Source organism: Drosophila yakuba, chromosome X (assembly GCF_016746365.2).
Source record: "Drosophila yakuba strain Tai18E2 chromosome X, Prin_Dyak_Tai18E2_2.1, whole genome shotgun sequence".
Classification (NCBI taxonomy): domain Eukaryota; kingdom Metazoa; phylum Arthropoda; class Insecta; order Diptera; family Drosophilidae; genus Drosophila; species Drosophila yakuba.
Genome location: NC_052526.2, coordinates 15,563,754 through 15,578,233, shown reverse-complemented (window position 1 = coordinate 15,578,233; position 14,480 = coordinate 15,563,754). Strand labels below are relative to the sequence as shown.

The following is a 14,480-nucleotide window of genomic DNA, read 5'->3' as shown; positions in this document are numbered from 1 at the left end:
CTGCCGACGACATCGACGACACCGACTTGACCTTGTCCAACGAACGGAGCTCCTTTTTCCGATTCCCCGGCTGCCGGTTTAGCTGCCTGTTTGGCTGCTTTTTTCATTTCGTTTTTTTTCTCAATATTTGTAATCGTTTTTTTTTTCACTTCCCTGCGGTTCATTGAGTACTTAATTACAATTGCCCACGCACACAGTGACGCCTTTCATTTATTTATGCACAAGCACACACACACACATATATGTTTATTGTTATTATTCTTTTTTTATTATTTTTTTAATCGACGCTGTGGAAGCTTATCACGTTTCTCATTTTTTTTTTTTGGATTTTCGGCACCCGTTTTGGTTTGCCACCTTTTATTTTTTTGATTTTTGGGTTTTGTGGGGAATTTTCTTGTTTTGGTGTTTTGGAATTCCTGCGGGTTTGCGCAGTGGAGCTGCAGCGGGTTTACCGCCACTTGACTCATCATCCCGAGGGCACGCATCTTCAATTTGCACTTTCACCGGCGCCACGGGGTTCTTGAACCGCCGCAAAGCCATCATAACAAACTGGTCCCTCAATACTCGTTGGATATATAATATTGATGAATGATCGGTAGTATCATTCTCATTCTCATTCTCAGGTTGAAAAGCCTTTCAACCCACAGGCCAATGTAATTGGTGTAATGGCTTAAACGAACAACAAAATGCGAAATGTTAACAACAAGCTCGGATCGAAAAAAAGACAATAGACAATTGTTTCTTTTTAAAACATTTCTATTTATTTCTTTTACTTTGACGCTTGAATTTATCAGATTTAGTTTTGTTTTGCGTCCTTTGTGTTTTCTTTGTTTTTTTTTTTTTATTCAACTATTTTACAGGTGATAGACTATATTGCGCTTAGTGAAACTACATGCACTTCTATATATAATTTATTTATATATATATATAAATATATTTATGTATATTCTTGTCAACATAATTTCTTCGGCTTTCGGCTTACATTTTATTAAAAGACTTGTACAAATGCAGAATTAAAATAAGATTCAGAATTGGAATCGCTATCAGAGCGTAAAAGTTCGTAAACGAGAACAAGAATGAAAAAGTCACAAAGTATTGATGGACAAGTGACAAGTACAGAAAGAGCGAGATTTCATTTGAGATTCTGGACATTCGATAGATTCTGGTGATGCTGATACGAGCCGATGCGAACTGCACCATGGAAATTCCAGGTGGAATGCGGCAGATAAGATTTACAGATCAATCAACAACATGGCCGAGAAAGGAGTGCTGTGAGCAGCGAACTAAATGCCCGCATAGAGCGGCAGCTTGGCGGTGTCCACCTTCTCCTCCACCTTGAACGAGGGGAATAGACCGCCCTGATTGGTGCGGGTGTTCTTGCCCTTGGAGTTGCCATCCCAATGGTTACCAGCCACTGAGACTAGGTCACCAACACGCAACTGTAGATCCTCGTGCGTGCGTGGCTTGTGGGCGATAACGACGCGACGATTGTGCGCATTCTGACCTCCGTAGTAGTATATGTCGTCCAGCGACTTGAACCGATGCGCTGCATCCGGATACATCGTCTGCATTATCTCGTAGGCCACGCGACACACCTGCGACGAGAAAGTGCACACCAGATGATCGGACATGGAGAGCAGGTGGATGTCCAGAATGATCCCGTTCAGGGCCGTATCCGTGTATCGTGTGGAAACGGACGCCATGCGCGCCACCTCCGGATCACCAATGATCTGGTACTGTGGATACTTCCTGCGAGCCTCTTCAATAACCTGAGCATCATCCGACGCGAGGAAAATGCGGCGAGCCACAGTGCTGCCATTCACCTCCAGTGTGCGGTAGTAGTCCTCCACATAGGTCATGTACTCCTCCACACTGTGGCAGGCCGCCTCTGTGCCCACTTTGTCCGTGCGACGGACATGAACGCTGTAACAAAAAAACAACAAATATTTCATTTCTTCAGGAGAACAATAAGTCTTGGTGCACTTACCCAACGATGGGACGCTCCCATCCCAAATTCCGCATGCCAGCGGTAAGGAAATCCCGCGTCGTTGGTTGCGGTCGAAGCAAATACTTAAGGAACTGACCCACCCACCAAACGATGGGGTCTCCATGCAGACGCTTGAGTCTCGGCGCCAGATCCTCGGGAACGGCGAGCGGCAGGTACGGCGGTCTCGGCATCAGCGAGTCAATGATGGGCAACACCAGCACCTGGGTGTTCGGCTTGCCCGGCCAATTGTATGTGTTGGCTGTGCCCGCATCATGGCAGCTGTTGGACACCGGCTGAAAGACCTCCTCCCAGCCGCCCTTGTGATACCGCCATCCGCGGGATTTCAAGATGAGCGTCCGCTCGGTGGCATAGGCCACTATAAAGCAATACACCACATGGTGCAGTTGGCAGCCGTAGCCACAACCCTGGAATTAGATAAAGTCGTCGATCAAAACATGTGCATGCAGTTATAAATAGTTAACTATAGAACTAATAACAAGCAGATTAAATGATTTCCTTGTTGGTATAAGCCAAGGAAACCATTTTCTAGTGAATTGGGTTTATGGTAACGGAAAGATTAGCTCGAGAAATAGAAGGAAATCTATATACCGCACCTTGTTGAGCTTGCAGACCAGCTTGCGCGCATTCTGACAGTCACTGGGATTCTGTAGGTGGTGCAGTCGCCGCTGTACCAAATCGCTAAGTTCGCGCGCCTCCTTGTGCCGCCAGGCTTCGTAGCCATCGGACTGACGCATTCGCTCCATATCGCTCAGCAGAGAACGCTTGTGCTCGGCGCCCTGCAGCAGCACCTGGTTGATGGACTCCTCCAGATCGGCACTCGCATGGCCGGCGGTCACTGCTTTGCGCACTTTGCCCAGTTCGCTGCTGAAGAAGTTCCAGATCTCAGCAATGTTTGTCTGGATGCGTCGGCGCGTGAACTCGTACTCCAGGCTGGGCTCAAACTCGCCATGATCGTTGACACCTGCCTCCAGATCATTGGGCGCTCCCTCGGCCACATTATTCCAACCGCGCAGATCAGCGGGCGCCGACTCGAACATGGATTCTGGTTCCGGGCCGCCGACCTCGGGCGCTAGCTTTGGATTCAGCGCATCGTTCTCCAGCCTCTGCACCAGTTTCAGTGCGCTCTGCTTGTCCAGTTGGTCACTGAAAACAAAGAGATGGGGGTTCAGGTTAGCAAAGCAGCTTATCGCATGTAATTCCGCCTACGTGCCATGCATAATTAGCCACGCCGCTAACAAATCAGAAAAAATGATGATCGCAACAGTGTACCTGGCAATGCTACAATGTTTCAGGTAACTATACATGGTAGAACTACGGATGAAGTTCCTTTATTTCCATATAAAACGCGAACTGGTTATTGATTGATGTTAATCTCTTTGATATCACAGCTGTTGCGGCATTTAAAACTTTATACAAGTGCTTCAGAGCCCAGAAAACAATTATTTAGCAAAACTAAAACGGGATTTCAATGCAGGGAATTGCGAACAATGATATTCTGTTGCCCCCGGCTGTATGCCCAGCTCCAGCCAGCTGTGTCAGCCACCTACCTCATCAGCTCGTCGATGAGCTGTTTAAGCTCCTCGTTGCGCTGACGTGTGTGCTCCAGCATCTGAAGCGCCTGTGAGATGCGGCGGGCGTTCAGCTCACTCTCCCCGGCCGCCTGCTGCCCCTGTGTATTGGTCAGCTTGACCACAAACACGTAGACCAATCCGATCCAGGCCAGGACGAATATGATAAGGGCACGGGCCCACGAGTTGGCCGAAGCCCCGAATAGCTGACGCACCAGCAGCATGGCGGCGTTTCCACTGCTCCTCCTCCTATGGATACAGCCCACCGCTCGCCGGGACCACAATCGATCAGCCAGGGGATCAAGGAACGGGGCACCGAACGGGGGGGGGGCGGACTTGGGAATGCGCTCTATGTGGACTTTGATGCGGAGCTGTTTCAATTCCGGCACATAGTCCCAATTAACTTCGATCCGGCCAGCGACCAAGGCGGTCCAATGACATGGTCGACGGGTATAGGGTTCCGCTTTGATTTATAGATATTGTATATGTGCTATATGATGTATGGTGGCCCGCTGCAATGCGAGTTGCATGCAGTTCGATCAATTCCAGAATGAAATTTCTGACTGGAGGAGGAGGCGCAAGTGGATATCGCTGATCGGGCTGGCCAGGTAGTCGTGGCAAAGTCAAATTAGGTGCGAAATTATTCTATATGTTTCCGTCCTGTTCTGTGTTTTCTTTTGATTAGCACTAGAGCTGTGTTGTCAACACACAATGTTATCGATATGCAGTAATCGAAATATATATAAATATACCCACGACTAGAAAAGCGCTGCCATCTTCGAACAATTGACGACCTTATCGACTTATCGATAGAAGTCGATGACCATGACGATAACGAGTTCCAACGGCTCTACACGTAACGCTTATTCAAAACGTCAAATTAAAAACAAAAACCTATTGAAGTGATAAAACAATTGAAGATGCTTTGTGGATGTTTTCAGTTTTATGCCGTGTTCTCTTAATATTTCACATTTTATTTGGACTTATGCTACTAATAATAAAAATGATTATAATTTTCAGATGTGTTGTTATTTTCAAAGTTCCGACCGATCTGCGAGTTGTATGGGTCGTGGATAGCGGGGGAACCACCCGTTACCGGCAACCCAGACCACCCGGAGATCGGACGACCTGCGCCGGGTGCAATCAAGATGCGGGCTTCTTATGCTTTTGTTTCTTCTTTTTTTTTTTTGTGGAAATCAAATGAAAAGTGATTATCGTATAAATTATAAAAAATTCAGTATATGTAAAGTTAAAAAAAAAGTTGTACACATAAAATATAAATTATATTATTATAATTACGACCACAAAAATTTCTTAGTGTTGAAATGAGTTTTGTTTTGTTTTTTTTCTTCCGAGTGTTTGTGTTATGTGTGTGTGTGTGTGGGTTGGTGTGTGTGTGAAAAGGGGGTGTATTGTGTGTGCGGCGTGTTTTTTGAGTGAGAGAGATAGAGAGAGCGCGAGTAGCTGCGGGTCGTAGGTCGAGGGGGTGGAGGTGGTGGTGGGGCTTGGTTTATGCGACAAGTTTTGATTTATTATTAAATTTAAATACCTATGTATATAAATTACGTTTCTGTTTTATTATAATTATTGTTGTTTCCATCTTAATCATTTTGTTTTGTTTCGTTTTTTATTTTCTCATTTTTTTTTTTTGTTTTTTGTATGTAGTGGGCAACTGCGGCATTTGTAAATTTCTTTATATTTAAATGTTCCTTTTGACTGTGTAAAAATATCGATTTCCATCTGATCTTGTTTTGTAGTTACTATTCATGTATGCATTTGCTTTTCGTTTCAGTTATATTACGTTAACGCTGCATTCTGAACTCCCATTTGCTGCTGCTGCTTCTGCTGTTTGTTCTTCGGATTCTTGATCGGATTCTTCAGATTCTTCATCTTGGCGCGCTTCCTATGCTATTGAAATGTTGTTTGTGGTACTGCTTACTGCCTTCTGGATCGGGATCTTATATTCCGCTCTGATCTGATCGGTTATGTTTATGTTATATGTCGGATTGTGTGTGTATGTGTGGTGTCGTGTTTTGTGTATGAGAGTGGAGTGTGTTGGGTGTTCGCTTCTCGTTATATGTTGTATATATATATAATATATTATATGTATGTATAATTAGTTGCTTAATAGTAGAATTTCTTGAATGTTGTTGTGGTAAAGTGTAGGTAATGTTGCTCTATGTCTCTATGTCGACTCAACTGCACTACATACATATGTCTTTCCACCAGATACGCGGCGAAACGAACCGAACCGTGCCGAGACGAGCCGAACCGAACCGAACCGAACCGATCCCCGTTTCTGATCCGCATCCGTATCCGTATTTCGTATCCTCACCTCCGCCTCATTCGCTGCGCAGTTTCTTTAGCTCCGGTGACTTCTCCCCCACGCTCACACCAACTCCGCCGGTGTTATTCAGCTCCATATCGCAGTGCAGGGCCGTACGCTTCTGGCCAATAGCTGGCGCCGAATCTGCACCCGCTGACGCTACCGGCGAAACCGCATCCGCCACCTTCTTCGCCGCCAGCTGCTGCAGTTTACTGTCCCTCACAATGCCGTTGCTGCTATTGCTCTCGTCAGCCTCTAGCTCCGCCTCATTATCCTCCTCCTCGTCCAGCTCATCTTCCTCCTCGTCCTCCGCCTCATCCTCATCCTCGTCGCCCAGGACGCCGTTCCCGTTTCCGTTTCCATTGGCTGGTGCTGCAGTCGCTTTGCTGGCTGGCTGCGGTTCTGCTGTAACCGCTTCCTCTTCTGCCGATGGAGCCGCCTGACCGTTGTTGGTGATCGAATTATTAGTTTTGTGGGGCTGGCTCGGCGCCTGCGTCTGATTCTGGGTCGAGTGCTGTGTCGGAGTCAGGATGGTCAGGCTGTTGGTCTTGGGCGGCGCCTCCTGATTACTTTCGGAGTCCGAGGCGAGCGGTGTGCCACCCAAGCCGATGCCGATGCCAATGCCCAGGGCTATGGGCTCGCCGTCCTCTGTGGAGGTGGTGGCCGTTGTCTGTGTGGTGCCATCGTTGTCATCGATGATCGGCTCCTGGGAGGTGGAATCGTTCGACACAAAGTTTGAGTCACCGTCCTGCAGGGCGGCGCCTACGGCAGCTGCGTTGTTCTTGGCTTCGCCCGACTGTAGAGGCGTCAGAGCAGCCGGGTTGGTGTTCTCGTTCTCTGTCTCCGATTCTGTAGCAGTGTTGCGACCGCCTGGGGATAGAAAGCATTGGGTTAGGCATCAATGGACAATTTGTTAACTCGACGAACTGCGACCAGAATAATTGAAAAAAGAAACCTTGTGTTTGCTATCTGCGGTGCGGATATTACCTATTTTACTGTAGTTGCTCATTATTAACTTTACAATTCTTGCTCTTAAACTGATATGTTCTCAATCGTAAATGCGTTCAACGAATATGTTATAAATTTGACTGATAATTCATCTACTACTGCAATACTAATAACATAACTTTTCATGACATGACATTTCCTAACACAAGGTTTCTGGAAAAGATTACTCGTTTGAGTCTGGTGTTGCTCGTGTGAAAACTCTAGCCGCAGCTGCCGGATCATTTTCACTGCTTACCTGCTCCCTGGCTTTCGTCGTCCAAATCAACACCCACACCGTCGTTGGTATCGTCGCCATCAAGCACCTTGCTGCTGCTGCCGTTTGTGCTGAGTGAACCGGTGCCAGTGGCGGAGGCGCCGGAACCCGGCGGCGGCATATCGTCGAGCATCTCGGGACTGAGATCGTTGGCCACATAGTGAGACCAGAGGGCCAGCTCCACGCGATGCGGCGACCAGTGCGGCGTATCCCCGCCCACCTCCGCATTGAGGCGCTCCACGGTGGACTGGATGTGATTGACGAAGTTGAGGTACTCCTTGGTGGTGTAATCGATGCCCTCGATCTCTGGTATGGCCATCAGGCACTCGTCGGCCATGAATGGTGCCGAATCGGGAGCGGCGGCCGCCAGCAGTGCACTGGCCATTGTGGTGCCGACGCCCTTGAGGTTCGATAAAGCTGTGATCGCCTGCTCTAGATTGGGCAGCTTGCGGAAGGCCTTCTTCGTCTCCTGGATGACGGCGCGCGGTGTGTTGACCTTGACCAGGTAGGATAGCTGCGGATAGAATTTGCCGCGCGACTGCTTCCATTTCATCGACTGGACGAGTTCATCGTATACCATATGCGCATCCTTGCCGCGTGCCTTTATCAATTTGGGCAATTCATTCTGATACCACTGATCCAAGCGGATCAGCTCCTGCGGCTTCTTGCAGCGCTTCTCAGCCTTTAGCTTAAGAACCTGGGGATAGAGCTGGTAGCAATACTCGAACTGTGTGGTGCTCCCGTTCTCGAAGAACGAGACCGTCGCCTTGCCGTTGGACATCTTCTGCGGGTGCGGATTTGTCGTTGTCGCCTGCTAATGATTGGTGCTATCGGTGTATCTCCTTATCGTGGGATCTATCTTCTTGGGGCCCAGGACGTTGGCTGATCCGCAAGTGCCCGGCTGGCTGACTGGCTATATATATATATATATATATATATATATATATAAATATATATATATTTACTTAGGTGTAAGCTACTATATGTACGCCAAATCAATCTATTGCTGACGGTTTAATCTCCTGCTTTATCCTGTCCGTTCCGAGCTGCTCCTGTCAATGTACTGCTATTCGTGCGTTGAGAGTTCCCGGCAAGGAAGAAGAGAGTACGTGAGAGACAGCGAGTGCGAGAGAGGGAGCACGAAGAAGCAGCAAAGCAAAGGAGAGTGGATGAAAAGAGAAGAAAAGAGGCACACAATTAGGTTTACAGTTACGATTACATATGCAAGGGGGATCGGTGGCATCGGGCGGTACTTCGATTGATTACTGTTAATGCTGTTGCTGCTGCGGCTGTGTCTCTGTTGTTTGTTGTATTTACTCAATCCGATAATCGCTCACTATTTGCCAAAAATCTGCTCGCTTCCTCCGCCGTGTGCACAACACACAAATCGAATTTTTACAGTGCCGTCGTCGGGTTCTTTTTAGTCCGCCATGCACTCACACAGGCAAACTGACAGGCACACGGACGGACAAACACACACACGCACACACAACCAGCACACTCGCTCTCGCACACCCAAAGAGAGAGGCCGCTCATACACAGGCAAAAACACGCACACACCACACACACACACACCGACTAAAACACACACTTATATACTGAGGCAACAGCAGCAGCAGCAGAAAATTTCTTTTTCATCTAGGTTTTCGAAAAAATACGAACGCGAGCATTAAATAAACGAATGCTACTATTTTTTCGTTGTTGTTGTTTGTTTGTTCTTTTTTCGTACCTCTTGTCTTTTTGGCAAACGCTGAGAACAGCTTTTCACTAGCACACTGCACGCACACAGATGAGTGGGTGAACAACAAATACCTTTTAGTTAGTCGCCGCCAGTCTTCCTTTCCGTCCACATCCAAACAACTACTCCAATGCTTTGCTGTTTTTCTGTGTTGCCTCTGCTTTGCTTCGCTTCGCCTCTGTGCTTGTGCTGTGTGCTTCGTGCTGTGCCCGTGCTGTGCTTCTTCTTCTTCTTCCTCTGCTGTTTCAGTCTCTGCTTCTGCTTTCTGCCTGCAGGGGCGTCGTTGACAACCGACAAATGAAAAGGGGGTAACTCTGTTCTCCAAATGAGCACGCCACAGAAAGCACAACAAAAAAGAAAAAGGATCGGAGCGGAGCTGAGCGTTGCAGCTGTGCGATGTGCTGCTAACTCGTGTGACGAGAATTGGGAATTGGGATTGCGAATGCGAATGGGAATGGGAATACGAGAAGCGAATATGGGAATGACGAACGACGACGAACCGGGAACAGGAGTTGTCGCTCTATCTCGCCCGCACTCACTGCCCGAAAGTATCTGTATCTCTCTGGCACCCTCGGCGTTCCATTTTGCCGGCGACGTCCGTGCTCTCTGCCGCCGCTCTGCCATCGTCTCTGCCGCTGCGTTTATGCGAAATGCGTTACACGAAAACCTGTTCAAAGCGGAGGCATAAACGCGGCTTTGTCGATCAAATTCCAAGTTACCGAAAGTCTTGTTTGAGTTATAGAAACTTCGAGTACAAAATATTTATATTTCAGCAATTTTTACCCTTATCGGCTTAGCTAATGCAATCATGCTTTATGTTTTTACAAATAGCAAGCTTGCACTGGAATTAACTTAAAAATATGTATTTCTATTTTCAGGACCTTAAATTTAATCCGTACTTAGTTGGAAAATAAAATGGAATGGGTTCTGTAATAATTTAAGAATTCGCGATATTCTAGTGTAAACAGCTTGTTCGCTGCTTTTGTTGTGCCAGTTGCCAGCGGCAGCGGCGTCGTTGTGCCATTATTCATGAGGGGGTGCGTCAGGTTTGCTGAGTTTTACCGACTTGTTTGCGTAAAGCGAAATTATTTATGGCTCAGCACGAACAGCGATAGAAATGCATGCATACATATGTTGCTCGTTGCTTAAAAAGTTGCCCTTACATGCAGTTAAGTGGTTATAATTTGTCTACTTGCACATATTAAATAATGTACATAATTAATCGGCGGTTCGAGGAAGAACTGGAGAATGTACGGAAAGAATTCGAGTGATCAAGAAGTAGTTATGTATATTTACATACACATACATATATATTTATATATATAAATATCAAAAATATTATAAAATTGTTTTAACTTTCAAGCATTAACTAATTCGAGAACAGCTGCTGGTTCCATAATCGAGTACACACGTGTGCTACTCAATGTCTAAGCTGAGAGAGCGGTCGAGCGGCAACTTGATATTTAAAAAACAGAACCCTACTTAACAGTCGACTCAAGTTTGATCCCCCCGCAAGTACGCCCCTCAGTTCACCTATCGCTCGTTTGCCTTTGCCGCCATCATTCGCTGTGGCCGTTTCTACCCTATTCGTTGTCGTCGTCGTTCAGCGACGAACAACATAGCAGCTGCAATTTAGCTGTTTCTGTTTGTGCCCTCTCTGTGCCTGCCATTCGCTCATTATACCCTTGCAAAGAGAACTATCGCTATTTAAGTCAGCGGTAATCCTATCTTATACATTATCAATCTGTTTAATGGTTTTATATGTACTTTAGTGCGATTTAGTTGACAATTCGATAAACTATAAAAATAAGCCCTTTGCATGGCATTAATTTCAAAGATGTTTAAGCGAAATCTTATTTATTCAATAAGCAATCGGACTATTCTAGTTTGTAGAGCACCAAAACATTGGCTAGACGCAGATGGCTTCCTTTTCTCGTTTTGCCCCGCTGCTCTCTCACACACACACACAAACGCACACATGCAGTGATGCATGTGCGACGCGGCGATATGCGTGCGATATATCGCATCGATACTCGATGCGGATGCCCATCTGTTTTGCGGCTTTTTCCCGCTTTCCCTGTTGCAAAACCCGTTTTTCGAATTGCAAAACGGAGTGTATTTCAAAAGTGATAATGATTAATTTTCTAAAATCCCCGCTGGAGAGCGGCATTCGTAGTGGTTGGATTTGTATTCTCTCTTTGCCATGTCACGGCTGTATGTATTAATCATTCGGTATACAAGCAACTTTTTCGCACACCCCCCTCCCAAATTAACTACGTCTCTGTGTGTGCGATTCGCTCGTTTTTGTGTTTTGCCATTCTCGCTATTTACGCACTAATACACACAAGTAGCTGTTCGACGTTGCCAGATCAGCATCTTATGCGCTCAGCGTTTTACCGGCGCAGGAAAGTTTAAAATGTAAAATGGTTTATGCATGAATATGCTTATATTTCTTTAGAGACAAAAAAATAATATAATATAGTACCAAAATTTAATACGTAGAGTATTTTTAGGATTTGGGCAGCGTACAATTTAAGGAAATGTTATATTTAAGATTTGGGCACAACAGTCACGATAATGTAAGTTCCCCCTACCATTTGTATTTACTTATATCGATTATCAGCTGGCCCTGCCTATCGATAGCCCCGTTGTGGCATCTCTAGTCTTGTTCATCAAAATTTTATTTTGTATCCGGACGTGGTCCCCCAAAATTTCAGATCTCTCCAAGCGTTTCGTGCATCATGTTCGCCAGGTCCATTTTATCTGTGGCCGTGTGCGGCCTTCTCCTGTCGCCCCTCCTGCCCATCACCCGTGCGTCCCAGGAGGAGGAGGACAAACAGTTCGCCGTGGAACTGGACCCGGAAACCTTTGACACGGCGATTGCCGGCGGCAATGTCCTCGTCAAGTTCGTTGCTCCATGGTAAGTTGCAATTCGTTTTGGGTTCCCCTCCCCTACCCTTTATATCGACCTGCGCCTACACTTTAACGAAATTAAATGTCGGCGTCCCAAATTGGCCAACTTTTGCCGGCGAATCACAGCGGCCCACATAGGTCGTTTATTTTATGTGATCAGGCCACGCACACATAATTATTAGTGGTGTTTTGGTTTTCACTGGCAACATTAATATTAAAACTGTTAACCAAATCTTGTTAATCAATATTTACTAAAATTAAATGTAGCACACAAATAATGGTCTTCAAAACTAGTCAACTACTTAATTAAAAATTTTAATAATTACAATATTTTTTATAGTTATTATTATTATTATTGAGAAATTAACGCATAATTAAAATTTTTTATAGTATTAACCATATAAACTATAAAAGTTGCAAAACCAGTAGTATCCTTTCTTTTCAAATAAGAAAATCCATTACAAATTTGGCGAAATACGTTTTGATACCAAATCAAATTCTTTACTCTTAGAAATTCCGAAAATGGGAATCTGAAAACCAGAACACACCGTTTGTTAAATTTGTTATATTTGGGCTTGCATGAAATACCTGGCGATCTTCAGTGACATAAATTCGTGATCCCGCCCATTTGGTCAAAAAACGGAAGATCCGTAGAACAGAATATTCGTCACGTCTTTCGAGCAAATCGCACGTTCGCCGATAAGACGATCAAAGGGGCTTTGTTGTCCCCATGATTGACAAACTAAATACTCCAGATTTCGGCCACTATTATAGTTTCCATAGCTCCCGGCTCTCACGTCTTATCAAAAGCCATCACAATGTCTATGAGCTAATTTGATTAGGTTCAATTATGTTGCTAGGAAGTGCTCTGCGATTAGAGGGGGGAGTTTAAGGAAGCTCGAAATGCGATTCGGCATTAGCGGCAGATGATAAACTCTTTGTTCGGGACAAAGCGCCAAGTCTTATCGCTGTGCATTGTTTTGTTTTCCTTTGTATGCGGGGGCAAAGCAATGTGATTTTGACCGATTTATCGAAGCTTATTTCAAAATCAATTTAATCTCAATAGATTAGGGGCTATATATATTGTTTCCTAGTTGTGAGTCATACAAAATTTGTATCCATTTCATATGCCATTATTAAATCCTACATTTTATTGTACATATGTAAATAGGTGCCCCCATTGCAAGCGTCTTCAGCCCCTGTGGGAGCAGCTGGCCGAGATGATGAACGTGGATAACCCCAAGGTGGTCATCGCCAGGGTGGACTGCACCAAGCACCAGGAACTCTGCGCCACCCACCAGGTCACCGGCTATCCCACACTGCGCCTTTTCAAGCTGGGCGAAGAGGAATCGATCGAGTTTAAGAGCACTTGGGACTTGCCCGCCATTACCGATTTCATCAACAAGGAACTGGGCGCACCCGCCGAGGGGGATCTCGGTGATGCCAAGCGTGAGCAGGTCGAGAACGTCAATCTTGGCAAGGTGGTGGACCTCACCGAAGACACCTTTGCCAAGCACGTGTCCAGCGGCAATCACTTTGTCAAATTCTTTGCACCCTGGTGCAGTCATTGTCAGGTAAGCCAAAACAAATACAATGTCTTCTCGCTGAATATGTTTAACTGTGACATCCTTTCTGTACAGCGTTTGGCACCTACGTGGGAGGATCTGGCCAAGGAGCTGGTGAAAGAGCCTGCCGTAACCATCTCGAAGATCGACTGCACCCAGTTCCGTTCCATATGCCAGGACTTTGAGGTCAAGGGCTATCCTACTCTTCTCTGGATCGAGGATGGCAAGAAGATTGAAAAGTACTCGGGTGCTCGTGATCTGTCCACGCTGAAGGTTTATGTTGAGAAAATGGTAGGCGTGCCACTGGAGAAGACCGCTGGCGAGACCGGCGATGAGGAGGAGGCCATCAAGGAGGTTGCTGGCAAGGAGGAGGCAGCCAAGAAGCTAGCCCCACAACAGCTGACTGGCGAGGAAGAGTTCGACCAAACCATTGCCGAGGGCATTGCCTTCATCAAGTTCTATGCTCCGTGGTGTGGACACTGCCAGAAGCTGCAGCCCACATGGGAGCAACTGGCCACGGAGACGCACCAGGCTCAGAGCACCGTGAAAATTGCTAAGGTTGACTGCACGGCACCGGAGAACAAGCAAGTGTGCATCGACCAGCAGGTGGAGGGCTACCCAACCCTCTTCCTGTACAAAAACGGTCAGCGCCAGAACGAGTACGAGGGCAGTCGCTCACTGCCGGAGCTGCAGGCCTACCTTAAGAAGTTCCTCGGCCACGACGAGCTCTAAATCGTCTGCCGGTTCACAGGGGATCAGCAGTAGTCCAATGATCAAATAATCACCCGCCAAATTAATTGTAATCGTATGTTTTTCTCCAGCATAAACCTCTGTGAGGAGTCCGCATTTAATCAATATAATCGAACAACTCCCAAAAGACAACGCGCTTTACTGGAATTGAAAAGTTCAATCTATGTTCCTTCGCTGTTTTTAGTTTTCGTCCTCCTTAGCTGAGTTTGTTAACCTTTTTTTATGTATTTAGTGTTTACGTAAATGGGCCACGGGACTGTATGCGCGAAGAAAAGCCATTTAGCGTAATTTAATTTCAATTTTAAAATCATTTTGTAGCCTATGTTAAAGTCATTCTTAGAAACATTTTTC

General features: G+C 46.1%; 3 protein-coding genes across 7 annotated transcripts; 1 reads left to right on the top strand and 2 right to left on the bottom strand.

Moving 5' to 3' along the window:
- Positions 1 to 738: 738 nt before the first annotated feature.
- On the bottom strand, positions 739 to 4,285 carry LOC6525553 (alpha-(1,6)-fucosyltransferase). Its single transcript, XM_002101352.4, has 4 exons — positions 3,556 to 4,285; positions 2,602 to 3,151; positions 1,988 to 2,412; positions 739 to 1,923 (listed from the first exon to the last, which is right to left on the bottom strand). Exons 1-4 carry the CDS (start codon positions 3,798 to 3,800, stop codon positions 1,284 to 1,286), a joined length of 1,860 nt encoding a protein of 619 aa, XP_002101388.1. The 5' UTR covers positions 3,801 to 4,285; the 3' UTR covers positions 739 to 1,283.
- Positions 4,286 to 4,583: 298 nt separating this feature from the next.
- On the bottom strand, positions 4,584 to 9,382 carry LOC6525552 (protein bfr2). 5 transcript variants are annotated; one of them, XM_039373721.2, is made up of 3 exons: positions 8,893 to 9,382; positions 7,146 to 8,229; positions 4,584 to 6,772 (listed from the first exon to the last, which is right to left on the bottom strand). In XM_039373721.2, the coding sequence occupies exons 2-3, from the start codon at positions 7,942 to 7,944 to the stop codon at positions 5,919 to 5,921; spliced, it is 1,653 nt and encodes a 550-aa protein (XP_039229655.1). In that variant the 5' UTR covers positions 7,945 to 8,229; positions 8,893 to 9,382; the 3' UTR covers positions 4,584 to 5,918. The 5 variants fall into 5 exon arrangements, with proteins under 5 accessions (XP_039229655.1, XP_002101387.1, XP_039229682.1 ...); XM_002101351.4 differs by having other exon boundaries at positions 7,146 to 8,226; XM_039373748.2 differs by having other exon boundaries at positions 8,976 to 9,382.
- Positions 9,383 to 11,538: 2,156 nt separating this feature from the next.
- Positions 11,539 to 14,256, top strand: LOC6525551 (thioredoxin domain-containing protein 5 homolog). The gene is made up of 3 exons (XM_002101350.4): positions 11,539 to 11,821; positions 12,986 to 13,388; positions 13,455 to 14,256. The coding sequence occupies exons 1-3, from the start codon at positions 11,643 to 11,645 to the stop codon at positions 14,109 to 14,111; spliced, it is 1,239 nt and encodes a 412-aa protein (XP_002101386.1). The 5' UTR covers positions 11,539 to 11,642; the 3' UTR covers positions 14,112 to 14,256.
- Positions 14,257 to 14,480: the final 224 nt, after the last annotated feature.